General features: G+C 41.0%; 1 protein-coding gene across 2 annotated transcripts in view; it reads left to right on the forward strand.

The window, feature by feature from the left end:
* LOC118113156 (MAM domain-containing glycosylphosphatidylinositol anchor protein 1) overlaps positions 1 to 24,660 on the forward strand; it is a 175,484-nt gene that overhangs the window by 24,728 nt on the left and 126,096 nt on the right. For both annotated transcript variants that reach the window (XM_035162589.2, XM_035162598.2), the window contains exon 3: positions 24,169 to 24,308. In XM_035162589.2, coding sequence (XP_035018480.1) covers positions 24,169 to 24,308 — 140 coding nt within the window. The remainder of the gene's footprint in view (positions 1 to 24,168; positions 24,309 to 24,660) is intronic.

The following is a 24,660-nucleotide window of genomic DNA, read 5'->3' on the forward strand; positions in this document are numbered from 1 at the left end:
GACATTGTGGGACATATGTGCATTTGTTTTAATCCCCTACATGGGTCTTTACATTGATTGGGTTGTAGATGCGTGTTTTTAATTTGTTTACTGTATTATCTAACTTTTTTGAATAAAGTGCAAAAGAAGGACTGAATGGAGAAAATGCATGAACCGCTTCACATCCTAAATTTCGTTGCCACTGAAATATAATTGTGGTATTACAATGAGTAAAACAATAATATTTTGGCTTGGACTAAACTGAAAATTCAGAAGGTCGGTATCATACAAGGTTGGTGTGAAAGCTCCCTTAGAATGAGGGATTGCTAAAACATGAGTGCAGGATTGGTCCAGATGAAGCTGACAGTACATCCCTTATTCTTTTAGTGTACAAAACAGTTAAAAATATGAAGCAGTGAAGAATTGATTCATCTCAATTGAGATTGTTAAACATTACATTTCATTGAAAAAACTGCAATGTTTTTACTGTAATAGGGCTGTTTGTTGTAACAGCATACTGATGCAAGGAATCTAAGTGGGCATCATAATATATATATTGGAATTAAGCACAGTGCAGCTGATAACTAAATGCTCATGGACTTGGTTTTAGATGTTGAGGCATTAGGCTTCATCCCTTTGTATTTAAATTCTATCTTGACCAGATGAAATGGAGAAAAAAGGAAAGAGGCTAATGGACACGGTTGCTGTTGCCCCAGGCAGTGCTCAGAAGTGCGTTTCATCACACAATAATGACCTTTAATCGAGAGACAATGACCTCAGTGATGGTTATGTTTTCCAGATGAGTTGGGAGAAAAACAGAGAATGAGCTGATAATGGGTGAGAGAGAAAGAAAAGGAGAAGCTGAAACACACAGAGAGAGGGAGAGGAAGTGTATTTAGTCCAAAGGCTATGGCTCAGTGAGTGCCTGTAAGGATGCATGGCAAACTGAAAAATATATGCTTGAGTAAGTAGATTGTGTGCATGTGATTATCTCCCTCCCCTCCTCTTAACGCGTGAATATTTAATAATTTCATGGCGTGTTGAGCATGTGTTGTGAGGAAGCATATTTAAAAAGTAAAGCATTGACAGTGGTGCTCCTGCTTGTGTTTCAACACCAAACACACTGAGCCTAAAAACGCATCTGAGCGTTGTATCCTTCATCAACGCACTCAGTATTTATTCTCTGCTGGGGTTTATTTCTTTGCTGTGTCCTCAGTGTATCCAACCTCCACACAGTGTGTTAAAGGGAGAACATTTTGTCATAATGTTGAATTTGATCTTTGTAGTTATTTGTGACATTTGAATTTGTCGTGGATATTTCGTTTTGAACAAAGCCTTCAGTTGTCGCCATGGGTGATTTACTACGAGTAAACGTCAGAAGAGTACGAGCACTTCTATGCTGCTGCATGCTATTTCAAAATCGACTATATCCAACCTACAATGAAAGGTCTCGTCACTCGTCCTTCTCTTTTCTTTCCTTATATTCTCGATCCTTTTATATTCTCCTCCTTCTTCCTTTGCTATTGCCTGTTTGTACCTGTTGCATTCACTGCCAGCCACCAGCGATGCATATTTATTATCCTCAGCTGTCTTGCCTCATCCGGCAAGTGTGGCGTGTGAGAGTAAATCTTCTCCCTCAGCCTTGTCTACTGTCGGGGCAACACAAACACCTATTATTTACTGTACGATTTATTTATGAATTAAGTCTTTTAACTTTTTGCTTACATCCATTTCCCAGGGAGGGGAGGATGGCAGGGCTGATTAATTGTGAACAGAGTTCCTGTGCCCGGCCGACACATGGCCCATGCACACACACACACACACACACACACACACACACACACACACACACACACACACACACAGAGAGAGACTCCTTCAAGTCATTTGCATAGACACTCGCTCACACGTGAATGCACTGTGGGGACTATATTACCTCGGGGACACATGCAGACATAAAGGAGACGTTCCTCACAGGGACTGGTCTCTCTGAATGTTTAATATCGACCAGAGCCTAACTCCTCTACTGACATCTTTGCTTTCCACTGTATGAAGCCTATACACTAAAGTTGTAGTTTTTTTATGAAGTGTACCTGCACTGCATCTGTATTGAAAATATTGTATAATATTGTAAATATGTAAATATCTATCTGTGAAGATTCTCAGTCATCCAGATCAGGGTTTCTTCAGGAGTTGTACGAGTGTACACGGGCAATTGGACTTGGTTGTGTTTCTTGCAGAAGCAAGACACCTTTGTACAGTACAACTCAATTAATAGGGACAAAAATGTTTGGTGTTGGTCATATATCTGTATATAATGATGGAATGCGTGTTCCAAAATTAAGATAAAATATTTTGGATACGTGAGCCACCATCGTGAGTTTTGAATGTCATCTGAAGCCAGAGTCTACGAAGTTGTGATGGTGGTGTGGAGCCAAGTTCCCGCCGATACCTGCTCCGGACCAATCACGAGTCAGTCTCAGCTTCAAGCGTCAAATCACTAATTAAAGCCAAACTTAGCGGACAAAATGAGCACTTGAACAAACATAAGTGTGATAAAAAACTACCTCAAATTAAACTTTTAGTAAAAATACGACTTCAACTTCTTACTTTGGCCGTTGTCCACACCACTAACATGGAGGAGGGAGCATTTATGACCTATAGTTAAGCAGCCACCAGATGCTTATTTGGCTTCAATTTAGGGGAGCTATTGTGTCGTTAATCTTTAAATACAGTCTGTGTTTCTGAGGGAGAACAGAACGCTTTACCCAGCAACTGCAAAACAGCTGCAATATAAAGAAAAAGGTTGAGAAAGAATATGTCACCTCATCAGTGTAGGTTGTCTGTATACTATATATCAAGCCGACCTCGTGAGTTAATCTACCAGAACTTCACCTTCTACTTTCATCAGCTATAGAACCTTATGAGCATAAAAAGCCTCTAATAGGTGATTCACTCCCGTAGAGAGTTCAGCATCAGATCTATTACCAGGTTTGGTTATAAGAGAGGAAATTGATAAGAGGCTCATTCTGTTTGTTTTGTTTTTACTCCAGTTCTTTGTTCAATTCTGCATGCGGAGAAAAAGCACATGTGTCCGACATAACACACAAAGGATTCTCAAGGTACTCTATGCTTAAGTACATTGTAATGGAGCAGTAAATTAACACTAAAGAATGTACACACACACACACACACACACACACACACACACACACACACACACACACACACACACACAGACACACACAGAGGTAGTCTGGATGAGGTCTGACTCTGAGTGCAGGTGAACTCCACCTCCCTCCTTCAGGTTCCCTTTGGAATTTCATTACCTGTGCTCGGTGCTTATCGATCCCGTTATATACATGAGGCCAAGCAGCTGCTAAATTATTCAGTCTGGTTAAATAGGGCTGTTCCATTATTCAGAAGTGTGGCACAGTGTAATTAATATTGTAGAGATATGTGACAGGCTGGGTGGCATTTCACTCCGTGACAGTACATTGCTCGCTCTCGACTTCCGTATTCTCCACTCACCCCTATAGTCTTTGTCGCCGTCTTTTCTTCTCTTTCTTGTTCTGCCTTCCTTACCTTCTCTCATTTGTTTCCTCTTTTGAGAATTTTCCTCCTCTTTCTCTTTTGCTCTGTTTATTTTCTTATGTCCCACTCTCTGCATCTTTTCACTCTTGACTATCGAATTTACCTTTCTCTGCTTCCCCGGTTTGTCTCTCAATCCCTTCTTTCCCTACGTCTATTGATTAAACTTTCTTCTGCCTCCTCCTCTCCTCCCAGCTTCTTACGTTTGTGTTGAAGAGTTGGTTGCGAGACTCAAACAGCAGCTGGGAATTTGATCAACGAGCTGTTGTGTGTGTGTGACCGTGCACATTATAGAGCGTCTTGTCTCTTTATTGTGACATATTTCTCTTCTCCTCCACAATGACCCATATTGTGCTGCGTTTGTTAAGACGTGACAGAACTCTCAGTTTGACAGAATATCCAAAATAATTAATCACTCGTGTGGCTGTACGTACAGTATATGAGAGAAGCAGAGGAAGACAGCTGCAGTATCTTTATACTGTATCTCCGGTTCAAGTCGGTGTTCTTTGAGATCTTGCTGTATTCCTGCATGCCTCAGAACAATGTATATGTAACAGCCATTATAGAAACCTCCCTTCCTGCTGCAACCCTCAATCGTTCAATCTTCATTAATTTGAATTGCCCTCCGGGGACAGATAAGGTTGTTTTGAATTTGAATTACTATTGCAGGGAAATACTGCATTACTGCTGTCTGGTCATTCTCAGAATGTAAACCTATTTACAGTGGCGTAGTGCTGGAGTGCACTCATCACAGGCATTTCTCCGGTTAAGTTTCAAATTTTATGTAATGATTGTTCCCACCACGGCAAGTTTAGATACATTAGTCGAGTTCAACTGACCACGCGATCAAATGTGAGTCCGACTGTATGAGTAGTTTCATCGTATTGGGATGTTATGTTACATCGAGACGATACATAAGATGTGCAACATTTACAGCTTGCCCTAACTGTAAATGTAATGATACTTTTGTGTCAGTGTCTTGTAATAAGGTTGATTTGATTAAGGTGAATTAAGATTAAGATTAAGGTTGAAATAATTCAAGACTCTAAATTAACTGTAGGTCTGAGTGTGAATGGTTGTGTGTCTCTGTATGTTGGTCCTGTGATGCTCTGGCGACCTGTCTACACTGTACCCCACATCTCACCAAGTGTCAGCTGGGATTGGCTCCAGCGCCGCCCGCAACCCTCACAGGATAAGCGGTATAATCAATACATGAATGTTTTGTTATAGTGGTAATTGTGAAATGCAAAATGAGTTTGTTACATTAGTAAACTAATGAGAGGATCCAGGCTGCACCTGCAGCTACGGTTGTGTTGTCCTGAATGGCAAAATGAAACTGTGGACGTTTGTATCACCCTTTCAGTCCCACTTTCAGAATGGTTTCCTGTGTATTGCTAACTGTCAGCTAGTGTTCTCCTTTTTGTACGTTGATGCTCTCTTTTCCCTCAGATGTCATTATTTTCAATGGCACAAAATTGCAAGTTAAAGTGCTCCATGAATGTAGTGATACTGTTGGCTAGCAAAAAAAGGGGCTACAGGTGTGTTTATTGTGGAGCTGTAGCCTGCGTGTGTGTTATAACCATGCACACACACACACACACACACACACACACACACACACACACACACACACACACACGTGCTGCCACTCACAGCTCTAAGTTTGATCAGGAAGCCTTGTCCTTCTCTTCCTCATGCAGCCAATTAGGAGGCATCTCCTCTTGCTCTCATCAGCGCTCCTCCTCCACACTTGTCAAAGTTCTTTGACAAAACAGGAGAGAGAAGACTTCAAAAGACGCTGTTGTCTTGTTTTTTCCCCCACTTCTCTCCTTCTGAAGGCCAGAGTGAAACTACAGAGGTGCTAAGATGACAACACAGAGAGCTCAAAGGGCCTGATGCTTTGTGTGCGAGCGTGTGTGTGCCTGTGTGTGTGTGTGTGTGTGTGTGTGTGTGCATGCACTAAAAATATAAAACTGGATAATTGGTTAATGCTGCTTTGTGTTTTTACGTGTACAGTATCTGTAAATGGCACGGTACGTTCATACACACAAATAAAGAAATACTCAGGCTTGTTTCTGATTAACCCACCAAAGAGGTTATGTTTTTGTCTGCATTTTTTTGTTTGTGTGCCTGTCTGTTGATTAAGATAAGATAAGATGATCCTTTATTAGTCCCACAATGGGGAAATCTGCAGTATTACAGCAGCAAAAGTCAAAAAGGCCTCATTAAAATTAATTAAACTAGTATATACAGTGTAAAGACAACTGAAATATATGCAGTGTGAAGATATGTAAAGTGTTTGGATTGCACATGAACCGTTGATATTGCACAGGCAGATGAATAAACCACAGTGAATGTTGCACAGTTGAGACTTAAAGTTTAAAAGTGATAACTTAAAAGTATCAGTCAAAACCTATTGGACAGATTACCACTACACTTGGTGGAAGGATGTGTTCTTGGCCAGGAAAGCACCCATTACATTTTGCTGCAGATCATACGAGTGTGTTTCAACATGTTCCTTTATTTCTCAGCGAATAATGCACGGACAACAATCAGTCATGTTCAGGGGAGTGATAAAATATGTGGTTTCTTAAGGGGACTGTTGGGCCTTGGTGGAGGTGTTTACTCCAAGTGCCATTCCCAGTTGTGCTTGTTATGGAACATGCAAAACAAACTCAAGCTGACTTCCTCTATGTATCTGTTTTTGCTGCATTTACACTCGTTGTAGCTGTTTCTTCCCTTTGTTGTTCACTGGACTGGTTCTGTTAATTGTGTTGATTAAATCATATTTTTTTTGTGTTGAATTACTCGCCCATGACCAATTTCATACATTTTTTTATTGAATTATTACCCTTCTGAAGTATCAGAAACAGCACTCAGTGTGAGTCCTTTCTTCCTTTCAGAGAAGCATCCTCTGTAGCTAATTTCATATTCAGCGAGTTATTAAGAACACAATTGCCTTTTTTCAACTTCCATAATTGTGTGGTTTTAGCTATTTTACATTTTAATCACACAGTAAGTGAGCAGTATTGGGAGTTTTGACTGAGGGGTGAGTGCAGGGAAGCAGACTCACTGTAGTTACTGTGTGAATCTACACACTGTATTTACATTGATGTCAATTTCATATCTTGTTATTTTTTTCTGTCTTCCACCACTTGTCCTTTCTCTGCCTCTCATTATCATTCCGTTTCTTATCTCCCTCTCCGTCAATCTGTTATTGTCTTACTATCCAACCTTCTCGGGGGGGTTGAGTTTGACTGTTCTCAGCTGCTGCTTAATATTTAATTTGCTGTTAAATAACACAGGGTGAGTCACTGTCTGTCTTTCAAAAGTGTTTAGTCGCAGAGTATATTTGTTTTTTTGTGGCTTATTTTGCAATTCTGGGAAATATTGTCTTTCATCCTGTAAAGAAATGCCTCAGCAAAACAAGCCAGCAGCCCCTTCACAACCAGTGGAACCCTCCAAGCTCTGTTTTCCGACTATGCATGGCTACACTGCCTAACCACAGTTTAAAAGAATTCACCACAACAATGAAACCCCTTTTCCACTGGTTAAAAAACCCACTAACACCCACTAACATCTGGCTTTTGTCTGCAATGGGAATGGATACAATCGACAATTATCCCCCGCAGAACAAATGACTCTGCAGTACAATACTGCTACTTTGCCTCTCTTACCTTCCTTTTAATGGACAAAGTGCTCTTGAGTATACATTGGCAATGTTCACAGAGATAAAGAGATGAAAAGACTCAAACTGGTAGTTTTAGCGTAACAATCTTAGTCAATACTTTCCGTGAGAAGAAAGTTACCTTGGAGAGAAAGAAAGCAGGAGCATGTTGCAGATTGAGTGTTCGCTCATCACCATGCACTCAGTCAAGAAGCACAGATGTCCATTTTTACTTTGTGTTTCAATTGGCTGCATATTTCTCCTCTATAAGCTCGTGATTGGATGTGGATGTCTTGCCCTGGCAATCAGCTTTGGGGCTTACCGTTCATTCCTGTCTGCTAAGGCCATATCTGATGTGTCGTCAGTTGGCAAATAATCCGCAGGGATCTCTTTCTGTCCTCAATGTAATTCTCTCTGCATGGGATTGCAGTTTAGCTGAAATATATTATCCTCACATGCATAACTTAAAATGTGTCATGCAGGACAGAGGCCTTATCATAGTGAAAGATATCTAAGATACCTGCAGCAGACAGGCAGACTGACATGGATACCTGCTAACGGTGTAAAGCTTTCAGTGTAAGGTTGTTTGTCTTCGAGAGTTTATTCTGTTCAGGATCTTTTCTCTATTGAAGAACTGTTTACTCTGTCAGAAGACATTTTAAAGGATCCCTAGAAAAATGCTTTTCCCCCCAAGTTTCTAGTAGAGATCAACAATATTTATTTTGAGACCGAGTACCAGTGTTTAGTTAATTAGCTGCACGTCATACTGTGTGGAAGAGACTGGAATCATTTATTTTACAACATATTGAACAATCCTTCGCTATTGCTTATAATATTTTCCTATTTAATATTGTTTGCTATTTTACATTTTTCATATTTATGAATCTACAAAGCACGCAACAGCAAATTCCTTCCATGTTGGAAACAAACCTCGATCCTGATTCTGTTCTAAGGAAACATTCGGCTTGACTTTGCTTTCAATATGCAACAATCATAATGACAATTACAAAAACTGTGTATAATGTTTGAATTGTTAGTAATTATCACAAAAAATTAAAATTAAATCAAGTGTAAAATATCTCCATACTATGTTAGCTGTAGAATCGAGCAAAATGCACAGGTCTCCCAGTGCTGTTATTGAAAATAGCAGGAATAACATAGAACTGAACTGAATAGCTCTGCCTCATAGGCTGGCCCTGTCGTCACAGATATCTGATTGAGTCAGTGTTGGACCATTGGCAGATATCACCATCAGATCACTGCACCCCTATAGTCTCTAAGATGTCAGAAAAACATCCCCAAACCACCCAATTTGGGAAAAAAGAACTTGACTTGAAAATAAATTCAAAGCTTTAGAGTCCAAGACATCCTCTGTTTTTCATGAGTTGAGAAACACAGACATCAGGTGTCTACAAAAGTTAAATCAACCGAATGTTCACTCCACAAACACAAAGGCAAACAAACTCTTTGACTAGAGAAGAATTTTAACTGTTTCATTTTGACAGTATTGGAAACATCCTGTAACTCATAATCTTAGAAAAGCTCTAAGTATTGTTTGACTGTTGGCTTCCTTCAAACTGTACAAAAGACATGATTGACAGCTGGTTGATCTGGCTGGCTGGAGTAGCACTAAATTATTCCACTTATGCAGATCGACATGTCTTTTTGAAACCACGTGAACAGATAGAGGCTCACATCATTTTCCTCCCAGTAAGATAAGTGATGCTTGTGTAGCCCAGGGGGAGAATGATCATGTGGAAGGAAATCTACAGTGTATAGTGAGATATAGCTGCACTCAGTAATGTGTCTGTCAGCCAGTCACAGTGAGACTGTAATCTATAAATAATAATAATAATAATAATAATAATAATAATAATAATAATGTTCTTTGTGGAGTTTTTCTGTATTGGCCAAGTACCATGTATGTGAACTTAAAATATGAGTCAAATGTTTGTGTATATGTGTTGGTCCTGTGATGTGCTGTCTTTTCAGCGTATGCAGGGATACGCTCTCGCACCAAATTAATCTTAGCAGGATAAGGCTGCAGATATACTCGCTTTTCAACCATGTGTTTGCGAAAGTCAACTGGAGGATAGGGAGAGGGAGAGCTCAGACTAGATCTACTGGATTTGTAAACAACAACCATGGCAGCACATGTCTGCTATAGTAGATTTTATATCATCTTTCTCAACAAACATTGCATTTCAAGTAAAAAAAACAAACAAGTTGTCTCATACAGATTAACCTGCACACCTCACCTTGTGTTTCCCACTGACCCATCTTTGGCTTTCAAGCCAAAAAGCACATCAAGGTTATCCTTGGCAAGTTACCCCTGTCAGGTTTTAGCTCACAGCTCGCTGCTCCAATTTCATCTGAGGGCTCATCCAGGGCAGGGCCTATAGCTGATAATTCATCATAGCTGATGGCACTACACACACACACACACACACACACACACACACACACACACACACACACACACACACACACACACACACACACACACACACAAAGATGTTTTTCACTTTTCACAATTCAGTTTTTCTTGAAAACAAGGTCAGGGACAGCATTTGTGCGCATCTGTATGTGGCATGTGTGTTAAGCGTGTTCATTCAAACACATCGTCTTATTACCCACAATTCCAATTGCAAAGCACAGTGAACTTGAATAGAACTCTCACTTTCACATCAGTGACTAAATAATTCTCCCACTTGAAACCTTCCCCCCCTTCGTTCGTCCTCTCTGTCCAGCTCTGTTCCTCTCACCTTATAAATACTGGACATTGTTCACACTGTACATGATGCTAAAGAAGTGGGATGTCCACTTTCAGAGAGGCAACATTATGTTTGTTGTGTATTATAAATCAGCCATGTGGTGTTTTTGTTAACAGTCGTGCTTAGCAAAATGTTGCAGCCTGTATCAAGGGCAGAGTTCTAGTAAGCGTGTTATTAAGATGAGTTGGTTTGGAATAAGACAGATTTACTTTTTCACAAACCGTGTTCGCTTATTTTTGCTTGCCTTCTCCTCTCCTCCACACACACACACACACACACACACACACACACACACACACACACACACACACACACACACACACACACACACGCACCGTCAGTAACTGTAATTATCATGGCTCGTCTTTGCCAGATGCCCCAGATGTTAGCCCCCTTACACCTTAACAGTTTTCCACAGCTCTCTTACTCTGAATGATAAACAGTTAGCAGTTAAGCAGAGAGAAGACAGTGTTACATTACACACTTATCGTGTCTAAAAATGTACTCCTCTTAACGGGGACAGAAAAAAAACAGAATTTTAGCTTTGCAACATGTACTCTCTTAGTTCTTGTATCCTCATGAATGACACCAACTCAGTCAAAGCCTCATGTTATGAGTTCTTTAACTCTGACAGATTCTGAACTCTGATTTCCCAGTGTCTTTATTCCTTCATGCTGGTGACAGCCAGTGGAAGACATTATGTTGTCCGTCCACCCCATCGTGAACATGATATCTCAGGAATGCCATGAGAGAATTTCTTTAATTGTTAATTTGAACTCTCAGATGAACTAATTGGAATTTTGTGGTCCAAGGTCAAATGTCAAGGTTACTGTGAACATAAAACATGTTTTTGGAATGCAACATCTTACCATACTTTAGGGGCCTTCTTCAAATTTGGTAAAAATGTTGACTTTGATAATATTTGATGGTAAACGGTCAAAGGTCAAGGTCACGGTAACCTTGTGTTCTTTTAGACATGATATCACATGCAATGGCACTTTGATGCAAAGATGAAATTATTCGATTTCAGTGGTTAAAGGTCACGTTGACCTCGTATTATTCTGAATGTCAGGAACATCTGGTGGATCTGAAACTGAACTGACTGGTGGAGGCAAGCAACTGCAGGGCGGCCATTCTAGATTTTTTAGATTAGAGAACTTTAGATGAACATTAACATAGCATTTGTATCAGTGACACGTTAAATAAGGAATAATGTTTATAAATATAAACCCTCACAGTCACCAGGGGTTCAAGTTGAACATCCATGGGACACCTTAATACAAAGTGCTTTTTTACTTTGATTTACCAGGAATCTGCCTATTCTTCTTTTTGGAAACTTCAGTGAAGAAGAAAATCATTGTTTTGACGTAACATTTTCTGCACATTTTTACCAATTGGCTCAACTTAGCTTGTGCCAATTGGTAAAAATGTGTCATCAGTCAGCACTATTTTATTTCTCTCTCATAAGCCAAAACACAATACAACACACAATCAAACACACGTTGCAAACAAGTATTTCCAGAAGTCGAAGAAGAAGTCGTTTAAAATCATTTACCATTTTGATTTAAGCTGTGGTGGTATTATTTTCTTACTGCTGAGGTCATGATAGACAAAGTTTTGCTCAAGTTCCATCCATCCATCCATCCATCCATCCATCTCTGTCCATTCATCCATTCATCCATTCATCCACTCATCCATCCATCCATCCATCCATCCATCCATCCATCCATCCATCCATCCATCCATCTCTGTCCATCTCGATGAACATGATTCCTGGCGTTCTGTCTTCACTGTTGTGAGGACCCCCCTTCATTATGAGCCAACACTTCATTAAATCCTGATAGCAGCTGGAAAAGGCCTGTGTGAAATGAAGTGTGACACATTAATGAAGTATTATTTCAGTAAAACGGCTTCAATGGCTCTTTGCGAGACTAATATCACTATCCAGAGTGTTGCTGTTGTGACAGGCTCACAGGGAGGTTTGTTTAAGATGTGAGGTAATTGCTCCATTCTTCCTCTTTTTCTCTGTCTCTTACTGTCAGTGGTGTCACCGTTTAGTCGGTACCTCTACCTGCTCTTAATTCTTTCTCCTTTTTACATTCTCTCACTCTCCCTCCCTGCATGATTTACACATCGCACTTGTGTAAACTGTTCTACCTCAGCCTGTTTCCCTCTGTCTCTCTGTGTTTGAGTCTGTCTCAGCCGTTCTCTGTCTGCGACTGAGTCTGCTTCCTTTTCTCTGTCATTTTCAATTTTCCAATTTCAGTCATTTTATTGGCATGACAGAGAGAATGCATAATATCTCGCCACTTTTCTTTTTCTACATCTTGTCTGCACTCGACTTGTAAGGACACCCCCCCCCCGCCCCCCCACACACACAGATGCACACACCTGCCTCCCTCCTTACCTCCAGCTCTGACTCTGACCTTTTATTCAAGCGTTTCTTCTCGCGCTCTTTTTTTCACTCTCCTCTCATCATTTCTCAGTCCATCCTTTCTTACTTCACCTGAACTGACCGGCAGGCATTGTCGGCTGCTCTGCTGCAGTTACTGTGGATATGCACCCACCCACACACACACACACACACACACACACACACACACACACACACACACACACACACACACACACACACACAATAATTCTTGTTTAGTTCATTCGCTGCCACTGTGTGTCAAATCTTGTCTGCCTCATGCTATCTGGTGCTGTTGGTCGGTGTGTGAACGCACATGTGTATGTATGTGTGTGTGTGTGTGTGTGCTTTCAGAGTGAGCATTATGGTTGAGTAGAATAAGGTCAGGCTGACAGTCAGGCAGACAGATGATGTGAGGCACATGACCTCCACACCTTTTCTCCTCCTCCACACCACTTGTCCTCTCCTCTCCATCCCAGTATAATCACAGAAAATGGAAAACAGAGACACTTTTCCTTTTGTCTTCTTATCGTGCCCATCCTGCTCCCAAAAGCTTCCTTGACAATGACCATATGTTATACCTAAGGTGGTGTGTGTGACATATGCTGTACACACACACCACACACACACACACACACACACACACACACACACACACACACACACACACACACACACACAGCAGAAACACAATCTTTGTTGCAGTTTGGAAGCCTTGCCAGCTGTTACTGTCCTCTGCCTGTTTCTCCCTCTTTCCTTTGCTCTCATTGAATTGTCTTGTCGTAACAGATGCTTTCGTTGCCCTGAGAGACCCAGTGGCCTGTGGTAATGATGACGTAGGAAGTGTGAAGTGCAAATCTGAAACATGGCTTAGGCTACACGTCTACTTTTTTCTAAAAGGCGGCATGACTCGTGAATCAGCGGCGGCTCCATCTCGTGTGTTGCTCTTCTTCTGTCTGTCACGATTAATTTCTCTCTTCTTGATATTAAACTTCACAGAGAGTGCATGGTGAGGTGAAACGGGACAGCAGGCATAGAGGGGTTGTGTCTTGTTGGTTCAGCTACGATCAAATAACATAGACAATCAAAAACTAGTATCATTTTATATTTATGTCAAAACAACCAAATTTAAACCATATAACACTTGCCAAAGTGGTGACTTTGCATTTATTCAATTCAACAAAACTGTCAGAAGCCAGGATGCTTTTACCTCAGGCGAAGAGCTACTCTTGTTTTTAGCAACACTAATCTCACCTAATCTCTAATCTCATATGTAAGCAATGTGCACGTGTGTGTGTGTTTTTGTGCGTTTAAGACTGTGTCTGAGCACATTGAACTCTAATCAACATATCAGATGCAGACTCATGTGTTGTTAGGGTTCAAAATAAAGGTGATAGAGAATGTTTTCCTTTCTTCGGGATAAATAAAACCGACTTCAGTCCAATTTCAGCAACAATATATTGTTTTAGAAAGATAAGACAAGATAAGATAAGACAAGGTAAGACAAGATAAGATCAGGTGTACCTTTATTGATGCACGGTAGAGGAAATCCACAATTGACGCAGCAGCACAAGGAAGTAGCAGCGCAAGGGAAATATCTAATAATGATAAGAATAGAAATAGAAATTTGTGAACAATGAAAGTAGAAATATTAACATATACAAGGTGTTTTTTAAATGTGTAATATGAAAGATAGGGATAGAGGTTTGTAATTGTGAAGCAATTATTGGTAATATTTCCAAAATGCAGTTTATACAGCATGTCAATAACACACTGTGTAATCTAATAGTTATTCTCCTGAAGGACAATTTTGACCAGGGTATGTTGCACAACACTGTCGAACTCACCAGTTCATCAGTTTATCAGTACTAGTATTAGTCTTTCAACAACATTCATAGCAAAGGAAGCATGTTAGCAGAGCAGCAGCTGCAGTGTTCACCTGTGCTTGTGCGTTCAGGCACAGTAAACTGCGAGTCTCTAGCGTGTTGGCAGTGAATGCAACACACAATTACAAGTGTTAAATGGTAGAAAATAAAACAGGTTATTAAGCAACCTGTGCAGACAGATATGTTGCAGATGTACTGATTAGATCCCGTTTTAATAGGCAGCAGGAGAAAAGAAAAAGTTTCACCTGCGGACAGTAACAGACGAGAGACGATTAACAGATACTGGAGCAGTCTTCTTGTGTGCAGAAGGGTTGGAGATCAACACAACCTGTAATTGTTCTCATGAAACTCAACAGTAATAAGCTGGTGTAAAATAAACTGTCTACACCTTCTTCCCTCCTCCTGTTTCTCAGCCTGTCAATTTATACACAGTCTACACTCGTAGGACAGACTTTGAGAATGGAGCTCTCTCACAAAAAGATGCCTGTCACACATTTCCCTTTACTTCATCCTCTCCTCAAATTGCATTTTTATTCCTTTCTTCTTTTTCTGTCTTATTTCACAAGCAATATAAATGTAGCTCTTTATTTGGCTGTGGCCTTGTATTGCCTCGGCCCTGCAGTATTATCCCATTTTAACAGATATAATATGATATAATATGTGTGTTTAATATTAGGGCATTTGTAGATGTTTGTCAATGGATTTTGACCTTCCCCTTGGTTGGTGCAGTAATATTTGATCAACTGTCCATTTGACATCTTAATAGCAAAGACCAAAGTAAAACAGAAATATATATCTCAAATTTTATGAATAGAGTCAGTTTCTTACACAATCTCTTAGAGCTTACATCAGTAGGTATGTAAGGTAAGAGGCAGGCGACATTACCTCGCTCAGTTGGCCACAACACAAATAAAACACGCAATGGGTAAAGGTGAAAAAAGCAGATTGTATTTAACCAAATTAAACTAATTTAAATGCCAAATTAAATATCTAAAACATGAGGGTTAGTCAGTAAAATCGGTGGTGTTTCCTGTGAATGCCTGAAGGATGCCCGCATGCTCGTGATGTAAGGTGCAAGAAAAAATATGCAGAGGTTACATTTTTGTTAAGGATTAAATACTACTGTGGAAAAATATACTAAGATAAGACTTTATTGATCCCACACTGGGGAAATTCACTAAAAAGCAGTGGTTAGGAAAAGTTACGACAGTTCCACGTTCCCTTGGAGAGGAGGGAAGTTAATCCTGAAGCTCGCCGCTGTATTTATACCCTACACCTTAAAGAAGGGTGCTTCCTTCAGTCGTGAGCGTGACTACAAACAGATTTACACCCTGTGACGGAGTGCGAGTGGGGAGGCTCGGGTGTGAGAAAAGGCCCACGATGCCGGGCGCCTGCGGAGAGGAGACCGAGGAAGCGCTGAGACTGCAGCCAAGACTTACGTAACCTGGAACACACAGGGCGCCACCGGTGTTGCAGATCACGCTAATCAGCTACCTGCAGAGCAAACAGAGGTACAGATTAGCAGCACATCAAACCCCGAGAGGAGCCCAGGGGTCATCACAGGGGGGGGGGATTCTCTGAAGCTGCACATTGATGTTAAAAAAAAAAGCTCAGTTATGTCTAAAGGAAAGTCGCTACAGACAACGCTGCGGTCCTTTGAATTTCTCTCTTTCGTCCCTTTCCTCAAGGATTGCGTGTTCTCTGCCTGCCAATAATCTATAACCAACAATATTTCAAAGGTCCACTTTACTTGGATATGAAGTCTGCAGTGCTGCCAGGAAACCGCTGCCTCTCCCTTTCTCTTTTCCATTACATTTTTTTTTTTCTTGATTCTCAAATTTACCCTGTGCTCTCCGACGACCCTCCTTTATTTATTAGCCTCTGCTGTTATCTGACACTGTTGTTGATTGGACAATCTCTTTGTCCTCTTAAAGTGACTGTGATTGAAAACAGTCACCGACAAACAGTGGTACACACACACACTCTGTATTACAGCATGTATCACACACTGTATCAAACACACCCTGACCTGCTGACTTCATGATCCTAGAGGAGCCGTTGATTGGTGTGGATGCTATAAATGAAAGTTTAATCAAAGCTCTACTGTAGAGGTTGGCTTTGGCCTCATGTCTGTACTGTTGGCACATTCACTCTTGAATAATCCAGCAGTCGTCCACATAGAAAACAAAACAGTCGTAGAATTTGAACCAAATACACACACCTCTTTGTGGGAGCCAAGATACATATATACATATGTTTTATTTTGATAAATGAATGGTCTGTATTTCATTAAACTGTATTTCATAATGAATAAGTATATTATGAGTAATTTGTTAAAACTCAGCTAATAAACCTTTGATTTAATTCCTGATGATGTAAGCATGATATTCTGGAACAGGCCGTTTCCACAGTTATGTAGGTTACCGTCGCTTTAAGAGAAACAGGGCTCACTATATTTTGTTTCCTCCTCGAGTTAACACGAAGCAGCGGTTGAGCTTCAACAACCACACACACACACACACACACACACACACACACACACACACACACACACACACACACACACACACACACACATTAACATGAACAACAGCACACACATGCATGGAGACATGCTAACATTCATGTAGATGAATCCATGCATCAAACAGATAAAATACAAGTCAAGGTGAGGAGAGGGTGAGCACATACAGAGATTGAGTATTTAATTTAGAAAATAAGTTTCTCTTATACGCTCTGCGAGTGTGTGTGTGTGTGTGTGTGTGTGTGTGTGTGTGTGTGTGTGTGTCACATTTTACTCCTTATTGTCTCCACCTTCACCATTTCTCTTGGTGTTGATGTGATCTCGAACTGGTGATATCTGGGTTTTCTTACTTTACCGACCGAATGTAGCCATCAGGCTGTGTTTATGTTCTAGATGTAGTTTAAGATATGTTTTCACCTTGCCAAGACCTAATCTATGATGGATTGTAAGGGCCTCTGAAAAGCAAAAGAAAATCTTTTTGAGAATATTATATTCTGATGATGTTGTAATATTATCAGAATAAAGTTGTAATGTAATAGAGTAAAGTAGTGATGTGAGGCTCCGTGTCATTTTAGAAGATATCAGAAGATCAGCCTGTCGCCTGGTTTCAAATTAGGACTGTGGAGCATCAAGTTCTACTTTTTCACAGGGTTTCACAAATAATAAAATACTTCATCTTTTGACTCATCAGCACTACATAATCATAAGTATCAGGGCTTGGAAAAGATTGTGTTAGAAACTGACTCTAACTGACTCTGATTGGTTAGATCTGCTTGATATTCAAAGAGGTTTAATAGTGTTTAACAAACGATGAGATTGGTTCTAGATTTTGGATCTAAACTCCAACGAGCACCGGTTGTCCTTGCTCTTTACCTCGACATATTCAGACTTTTTCTTCATTCGATTGCGACTTTATTCTCGAATTATAAGATTCTTTCCCCCCTCAATATGGCCCAAATACCGTGACAAGCAAACATTGCATGATTCAATATTGATTGTTTTATACAATACAAATCCCACGATTTTGCATAGAGGCAAAAGGTCAAATATATTGCTTTTTTTCTCTCTAAGTTTTCGTATTCGTCAACTTCTATGGTATCTAAAGAATTGTAATCAGCCTAAGTCGTGACACTTTGTAATCTGACTCACAAGAAAAAGGTATGTGAATAATGTTTGAATATCTGTCTCTATTTATAGTGAAGTGACTAGACTTCATTAGGATGTGCATGCAAATTGAGATCAGTAATATCAGTTATCTCCCCCAATTTTCACCTTTGAATCTGCCCTCAGGAAAAAAAGAGAGTAAAATGATATGTAGATGTTGTTGGCTCCGAATCCAGAATCAAATTAGAAGACACAAGGCAGAGAAAAGAAAGGCAGCTTGCTGGTGTTTATCCAGGCCCAATCTGGGTTTGGAAACCTGCCACTGAAATCAGCCCTAATGAAATTCATGTTTTTATGGAAGAAACTCTGCTCATTTAAGGAAGATTGTGTGTATTTAGTGGTACAGGGAAACATTTTGGCCGACTTTATGGAAGTATACTCAAAACCAGGGTGTATTTAAGGATTTTTTGGAAAAAAGAAGACTTATAAATAGAAAAATACAGTAAATCTATTTCTTCCTTGATGTGTGTTTATATGGGAGTGTAAGCAGGGGATCAGCAATTTACAGTCTACTGAAAGCACCAAAGAGGTTACCTAGGGTCGGTCCTTTCATTTATAACGGCCATTTAACTGTCAGGTCAAAAGTTAAATCAATGTTCCCCGATGCGTTTTGATATCTAGAGTTCCAATCGAGCCAAAATGAAAAGAAAGGGGTTGTGACATGAACCATTTGATCTTCCTCCATCCTGTCTGCCAAGAAGAATCCTGATAAAATGCTGAGGCAACATGAGTCACCCGCACTTTCGGTCATAAGGCTGCTTTTCTTTGTGTGTTGGCGTGTGATTGGTGTTTCTGTGGGTGAGATGAACACTTTCCTCTACTTTGCAGTTAATCGATACAGTCTGTGACTAACAACCCTCCACTGCTCTTAACTTCTTATTTTCTGTCCTTTCCTTTCCTATCTTTTTTTTTATCCTTTCCTTCCCTGTCCTCATGTCCTTTCCTTTCCTTCCCTCCTTTCCTTTTTACCCTTTCCTTATTTTACCTTTGTTTCCATTTCCTTTTTTACTTTCCCTTCCCTTCCCTTTCCTTATTTTACTATACTTTTCCTCTCCTTTCCTTTCCCTCCCGCTGGTAATGGCAGGGGAAGGGCCAATGCGTCTAAACGGTCTCTTGTGAATGAAGTGAATTGAGACACAGCTCATCAGCATGCATGAGCAGCTCCCATAAAGTAACTACGCATATCAATCATCCTGTGCGTGACTTCATGTTCGACAGCATTCGCGGCCTTCTGTGGGATTCCTCCGGCAAGATACAGTAAAACGTACATGAAAACACACGGACGATGACACATGCATGTGGCTACATTCGCTCACTTTTCACCAGCGAACACACGCACACACACACACACACACACACACACACACACACACACACACACACACACAGTCGAATGCACTGCTCAACACTCTGTCAAGCTGCCAGTGCGGTTTGACACCAGCTCTCCTGTCTCATCATTAGTTTTAGTGAGAGATGTCCTGTCCTCTCAACAAAAACAAACATGGCAGGTGGCAACGAATCAATTAATCAGACGAGGCATTTGCCGATAGTTATGTTTCACTCTCAACTAATGTGCATTGAATGTCTCAGAAAGTTTCCAATAATGCACGGGCAACACTTTCAATCAGCATCCCCCGGAACAGTTGTGATCGATGAATAATCAGAGTCAGATAGATTGCTGTCAAAACAGCAGCTTTCTATGACTGATGGTCTTAGTTCCTACTTACTGGATTGATGCACTTCTTAGTGGGACACAGCACGGGGCCAGTATTTCTGTAAAGAGTGTCAACTTGTTTTTTTCCCTCTGCTATTGGATCTTTGGCCTTATTTAGATAATTGATTCCTTTCCTCTTTTGTGGCCTTTTTAATTATCCTGTATTTGTATAACTAAACTGCATGATTTTGTATATAGATCTGTATTTTCGATTCAATGACACGTTCACAGTTCAAACTATAAGAGTAAAATGATTGCATTCTTTTATCAAAGCATTCCAGCACCCCCCCAATTCTTACTAAACTGTGACAAATAATGTTAGTATTGGTAGTAAGTGAATGGTTTATCAAAATAAGAACTACTAACAGAACAGGGGAACTTCAGGGTCAATCAACAAGTATCGGTGGGATCTCGATACACCGACTCCATCCAAATGTTCTGGGTCCAAATGTTTGTATCAGGGATGTTTTGGCTTCATTACTTGATAGAGGGAGGAAGGGAGGTGTGTCGTCCACCCTTTTATACAATCTATGGTCTTAACCTATATCTTATGTTACTCTACTTCTCCAATCAACCAGAAATATTGTCGCAAATATCACTTCAGTGAATATCTGCAAAGTTACTGTGTAGTTATCTGATGATCTCTCAGAGGGTTTGTTTTTATTTGCTCATGTGATCACAGTCTGAGCTGAGTGTGAGACTAGAAGATAGAGTCAGTGTTTCTGAAACCTGTTGAGCGTTCTTGCATTGTTTGCATCACTCCTTTGTTTTGCTTTCGTTGCCTTTGCCCCACTGACGAGCCTTGATCCCCATGCAGCCTCCTCTCCCTCTGGCCTATAGCTGTGAGTCTGTCTTCTCTGGATGACTACACCTTCTTACTCTTTCTTACTATTATCACCATCTACTTCTTCTATATCTATTATTGTATCACATGCATTCATCTGTTTCACGTTCACTTTCCTCTCTTTCCCGTTAGTTTGCTGCACGTCTGTGCTTCTCTCACACCTCCTTCTTCCTCTCTCTCCTTCTTTTTTTAACTCATCCTCTGTGCTGCCACTCTCAACTCTTCCTCCTCTCTCTCTCTCTCCTGCTGCCGTCTCCTCCTCCCCCTCCTCTCTCAGGCTCCCGTTCTCTAGTCCATCAGGCAGTTGAAGCAGCTAAACTGCTGGAGGCGAGAGCAGACAGAGGAGCTGCTCTGTCCGACCTCCCTCCCTCGACGGCAAACTAATGCCGACACGCCAATAAGTTGTAAGGAGACAATTATCCACCATTTATATCAGCCCCCCCGTCCTTCTGATTTAGCGCAGTGTACCTCCACGGATCCCAGCGCTGTTGCCCCACAGTGTTTTTCAGGCTTTTTACCCTGTCATGCATTACGTTTCCATCGATTGATTCGTTGGGATTTGCACCGGGGGAGGCTGGAGCCTAGAGGTCACAGTTTTATTCATTGGTCAAATGTAGGCTAACTAGGGAAATGTGAGGGAGGGAAACATAAATAAGACATGATCTCACCTCCCAGAGCAGCTGTTATCAACGAGCATTTCAGCCAGGCCCTTAACCCCCAGTTGCACCACTGGATCTGCTCAGTATCCATCAGATAAAAACTGTAATTATACTGGGCAGCTCCCACGTGTGAACCCGAGGCTGAGCTGAACAGTGCACAGACAAACTCCTTCAGTTAAATTAGGATTAAATGTGAGTTTTCTTCTTTAATACTAAAACTAAATCACTTGATATCTTCCATAACTTGGAGAGTAGCATTTAAAGTTGAACTTATATTTACATCATGTGATCATTTTTTTACGGGTTTTACATTAAGTGCATTTGATTTTTTAATTTTTCACCCAGCGAGCAAGATAACATGAAGGAGCGAACTTGAAAAACGGTCTGATTAAATATAGAAAGCTGCTGCAAGAGTAATGAAGTATACTGTGTATGCTGTGGGTTTTGTGGTATGAGTTTGTAAGTGTGTGTGTGTGTGTGTGTGTATTTGCATGTGGCTACAGAGAAGTAAAGGCTGTAGTACGCTGAGGAGGTCTATGGAAGAATCATGATTAGACTGAAGGAGCGAATGATTGAAGGCTCTGTGGATGGCCTCCTCAAACATAATAGTGGAGATTATTACGTCTCATATTCAAACAGGCGTTCACTCGCATTATTTCTACAGCCTTTACCAGCACACACTCGATACAATACACGGACCGTGGGAATCACACCACAAACTCTCCGTTTTCTCTTTTCTTCTCCAAAATGTGCACTTCAAGAAAACAACGACAACACAATGATAGCTGAGCAAAAAATGTTGAAAGGATTCTTTTCAGTTGCCAGTCAGGTGTTGATGTGCTGTGATATTTTCTTAAGATCTCCAAAATGCCCACTTTTATTTTAAGAGCCTTATTTACCACTCTGCCTCTGGGAAAGCCTCTGGGGGAGGCTCCAGCGAGGCAACAGCAGGGCCGGGTGGTGAAGGTACATGCAGTGGTGAGGTGCCGTCTGCTGTTTACACTTCACATGTCTGTCATTGAGGAAAACAAGCAATAACCATGTGTGTGAATGACAGGGTAACACTAACTCAGTGCAGCTTATACTTTAACTGCATCCCGTTCATACAGACAACACAGACTGTCCTGGGTTCGGTTGGGGCTTGGTTAGTTTTCCCTCAGGCTCAAATGATATTTTCACAAATATAAATTGTTTTCACCTTCTCCAGCCTGATGTGGCAGGATTCATCGTATCTTTTCTCATGTTGTTTTGCGTGATCAAACATAGTTTGGGCACCAGCTGTCGAGGGGTTTCTCCTGGTGAAAGATTGTGTAGCGTGTTTAGGAGCAAAATAAAAAGAGGATCTCACAGGTTTTTAAATAACCACATGGTTGCTGAGTCTGACCTGCAGTCTTTTCCTTCATCTCTATTTCCTCCACTGTGTCTTGAGGATGCAGAAATGTAAGTGGACAGGCACACTCGCTTTGCCCCAGTACCTAAAGCCATTAATGACTCGGCTCGGCTTGTTCCACAAACGACAACACACAGAGACACGTTCAGACTCTTCTCCCGCTCTGAACTGGATTTTCTGGCTCCAGATCGCGCTCTGCGTTGTTATGTCTGATCGAGTTGAGGTTTAAGGTGAACAGCCTGCCCACTTCCCTCCCGTCTGCTCAATGATAACAGTTGTAGAGAACAGTGAAGATTTGTTCGCCCTGTGAATCAATGATAATCACATCATTGTGCGAGGCTGTCCCCCACGCCTCTCTCTGGGGTTTCACACATCTCTCCAGCCTTTTTCTCCTCACCCGCTGCTTCCCTCGCTCCGTCTCTGTCTCTCCCCTCCCCCTCCTGTCTCCCTTCATCATAAGGGAGATGAAGCCATCTGAGGTTACTTGCACGCCAGCCAGCCCTCATGGGTCAGTGCTGTGCAGACTTTATATTGTAGTTGTCGCCATTGCAGAGAGCTCCCATCATGCATCTGTCATCCATTATTTCTGCTGCTGCCGTCACAGCCTGTTGTTTCTTCAGTATTGTGAAGTGGACTTGAATGTGGTGCAAGGGCATGAATTTAGGATCAGTGAGAGGATTTGAGCTTCTGGATACAATTATTGTGGTTTAGATAAGTGCTATACAAATCAAGTTATTATTATTATTATAATAATTATTGTGCAAATTAAAATAGCCTTTTTTGAATTTGTAACAATGACAGCTGATACTTGGTTAACCTTCATACCTCCATTCACTGTCTGCATTTGTTCTTCAGTCTTTTTTATTTATGTAAATCACCAGGGACGTCCTGATACCTGCATCAAAGTCCAGGTATATGAATCCGTATTGGCAAAGGAAACATGTTATCGGAACATCTCTCGGTTTTTATTGTAAGTTTTGATTGTTATGTGGTCATAAGGCCCCTTACGCTGTGCAGACAAAAGTCAACAAGGGATTAATGAGCGTGGTGGAATCTATGGTTGGGACATTGCTCCCAGGTTTACAGCTTTAGAGACCAAAGACGAGCATCGGAAATTTAGGACCTCAAATTTCCCCAGGTTTACAAACCGACTAAAACATGAAGAATAACTCTTTTGGTTCAAATATAATACCTCAAATTATCTACGCAAAAATGGACAATTGATCTGCAAACTTAATCACCTGCATCACTCATCAGTTTTACAAAATGTCTTGTTCATGCAGATACAGGAGTAACGTGATACTTTTATTTATCTGAGTCACTGATACTAATAGTCATCATCACACAAACTCACAAAACAATGACCTTCTTTCTGCTGTAGAGATATTACTAAACATGTAATGTGGTTTCTCTCCCTCTGTGTTTGTGTGAATACGTGTATGTCCGGATGGCTATGTGCCTGTGTGTGTGTGTGTGTGTGTGTGTGTGTGTGTGTGTGTGTGTGTGTGTGTGTGTGTGTGTGTGTGTGTGTGTGTGTGTGTGTGTGTGTGTGTCCGCTCACAGCTCCAGCTAATGCCCAGATCGTGCACTCGGGCGCAGCATGTAACGTCAAGGATGATAACATCAGCGAGAGAATCTACACCATCAAAGAAAACGACACACTCGTGCTTCAGTGCATCGTCAAGGGACACCCACGGCCAGAGGTGAGCTCCTACACCTGCTGAGCAGTTTGGTAATGTGCTGTTTTACATGTGTCATGATGCCGACGCCGTCATTCAGCGGGAGGTTTAGAGACTCTTGCTCCGGGACACATGGACAATAGTGTTTCTTGAGGCTCAGAACACAAGCTGTCAACAATGCAACATGTTGTTCTCAATATTTACTGCATGGACATATATGATGGATAGGGAGATTGACAGATGTCCTGTGTTTGGACGGGTGAATGAGCCAAAGCTTTGTTGGTCAAGAATATAACCCAATAAAATAACCAACAACAAGTTGGTTCACTCATTTCTACCTCTGCCATGGAGGTTATGTTTTCATCTGAATTTGTAA

The sequence above is a fragment of the Hippoglossus stenolepis genome, chromosome 1 (assembly GCF_022539355.2).
Source record: "Hippoglossus stenolepis isolate QCI-W04-F060 chromosome 1, HSTE1.2, whole genome shotgun sequence".
Classification (NCBI taxonomy): domain Eukaryota; kingdom Metazoa; phylum Chordata; class Actinopteri; order Pleuronectiformes; family Pleuronectidae; genus Hippoglossus; species Hippoglossus stenolepis.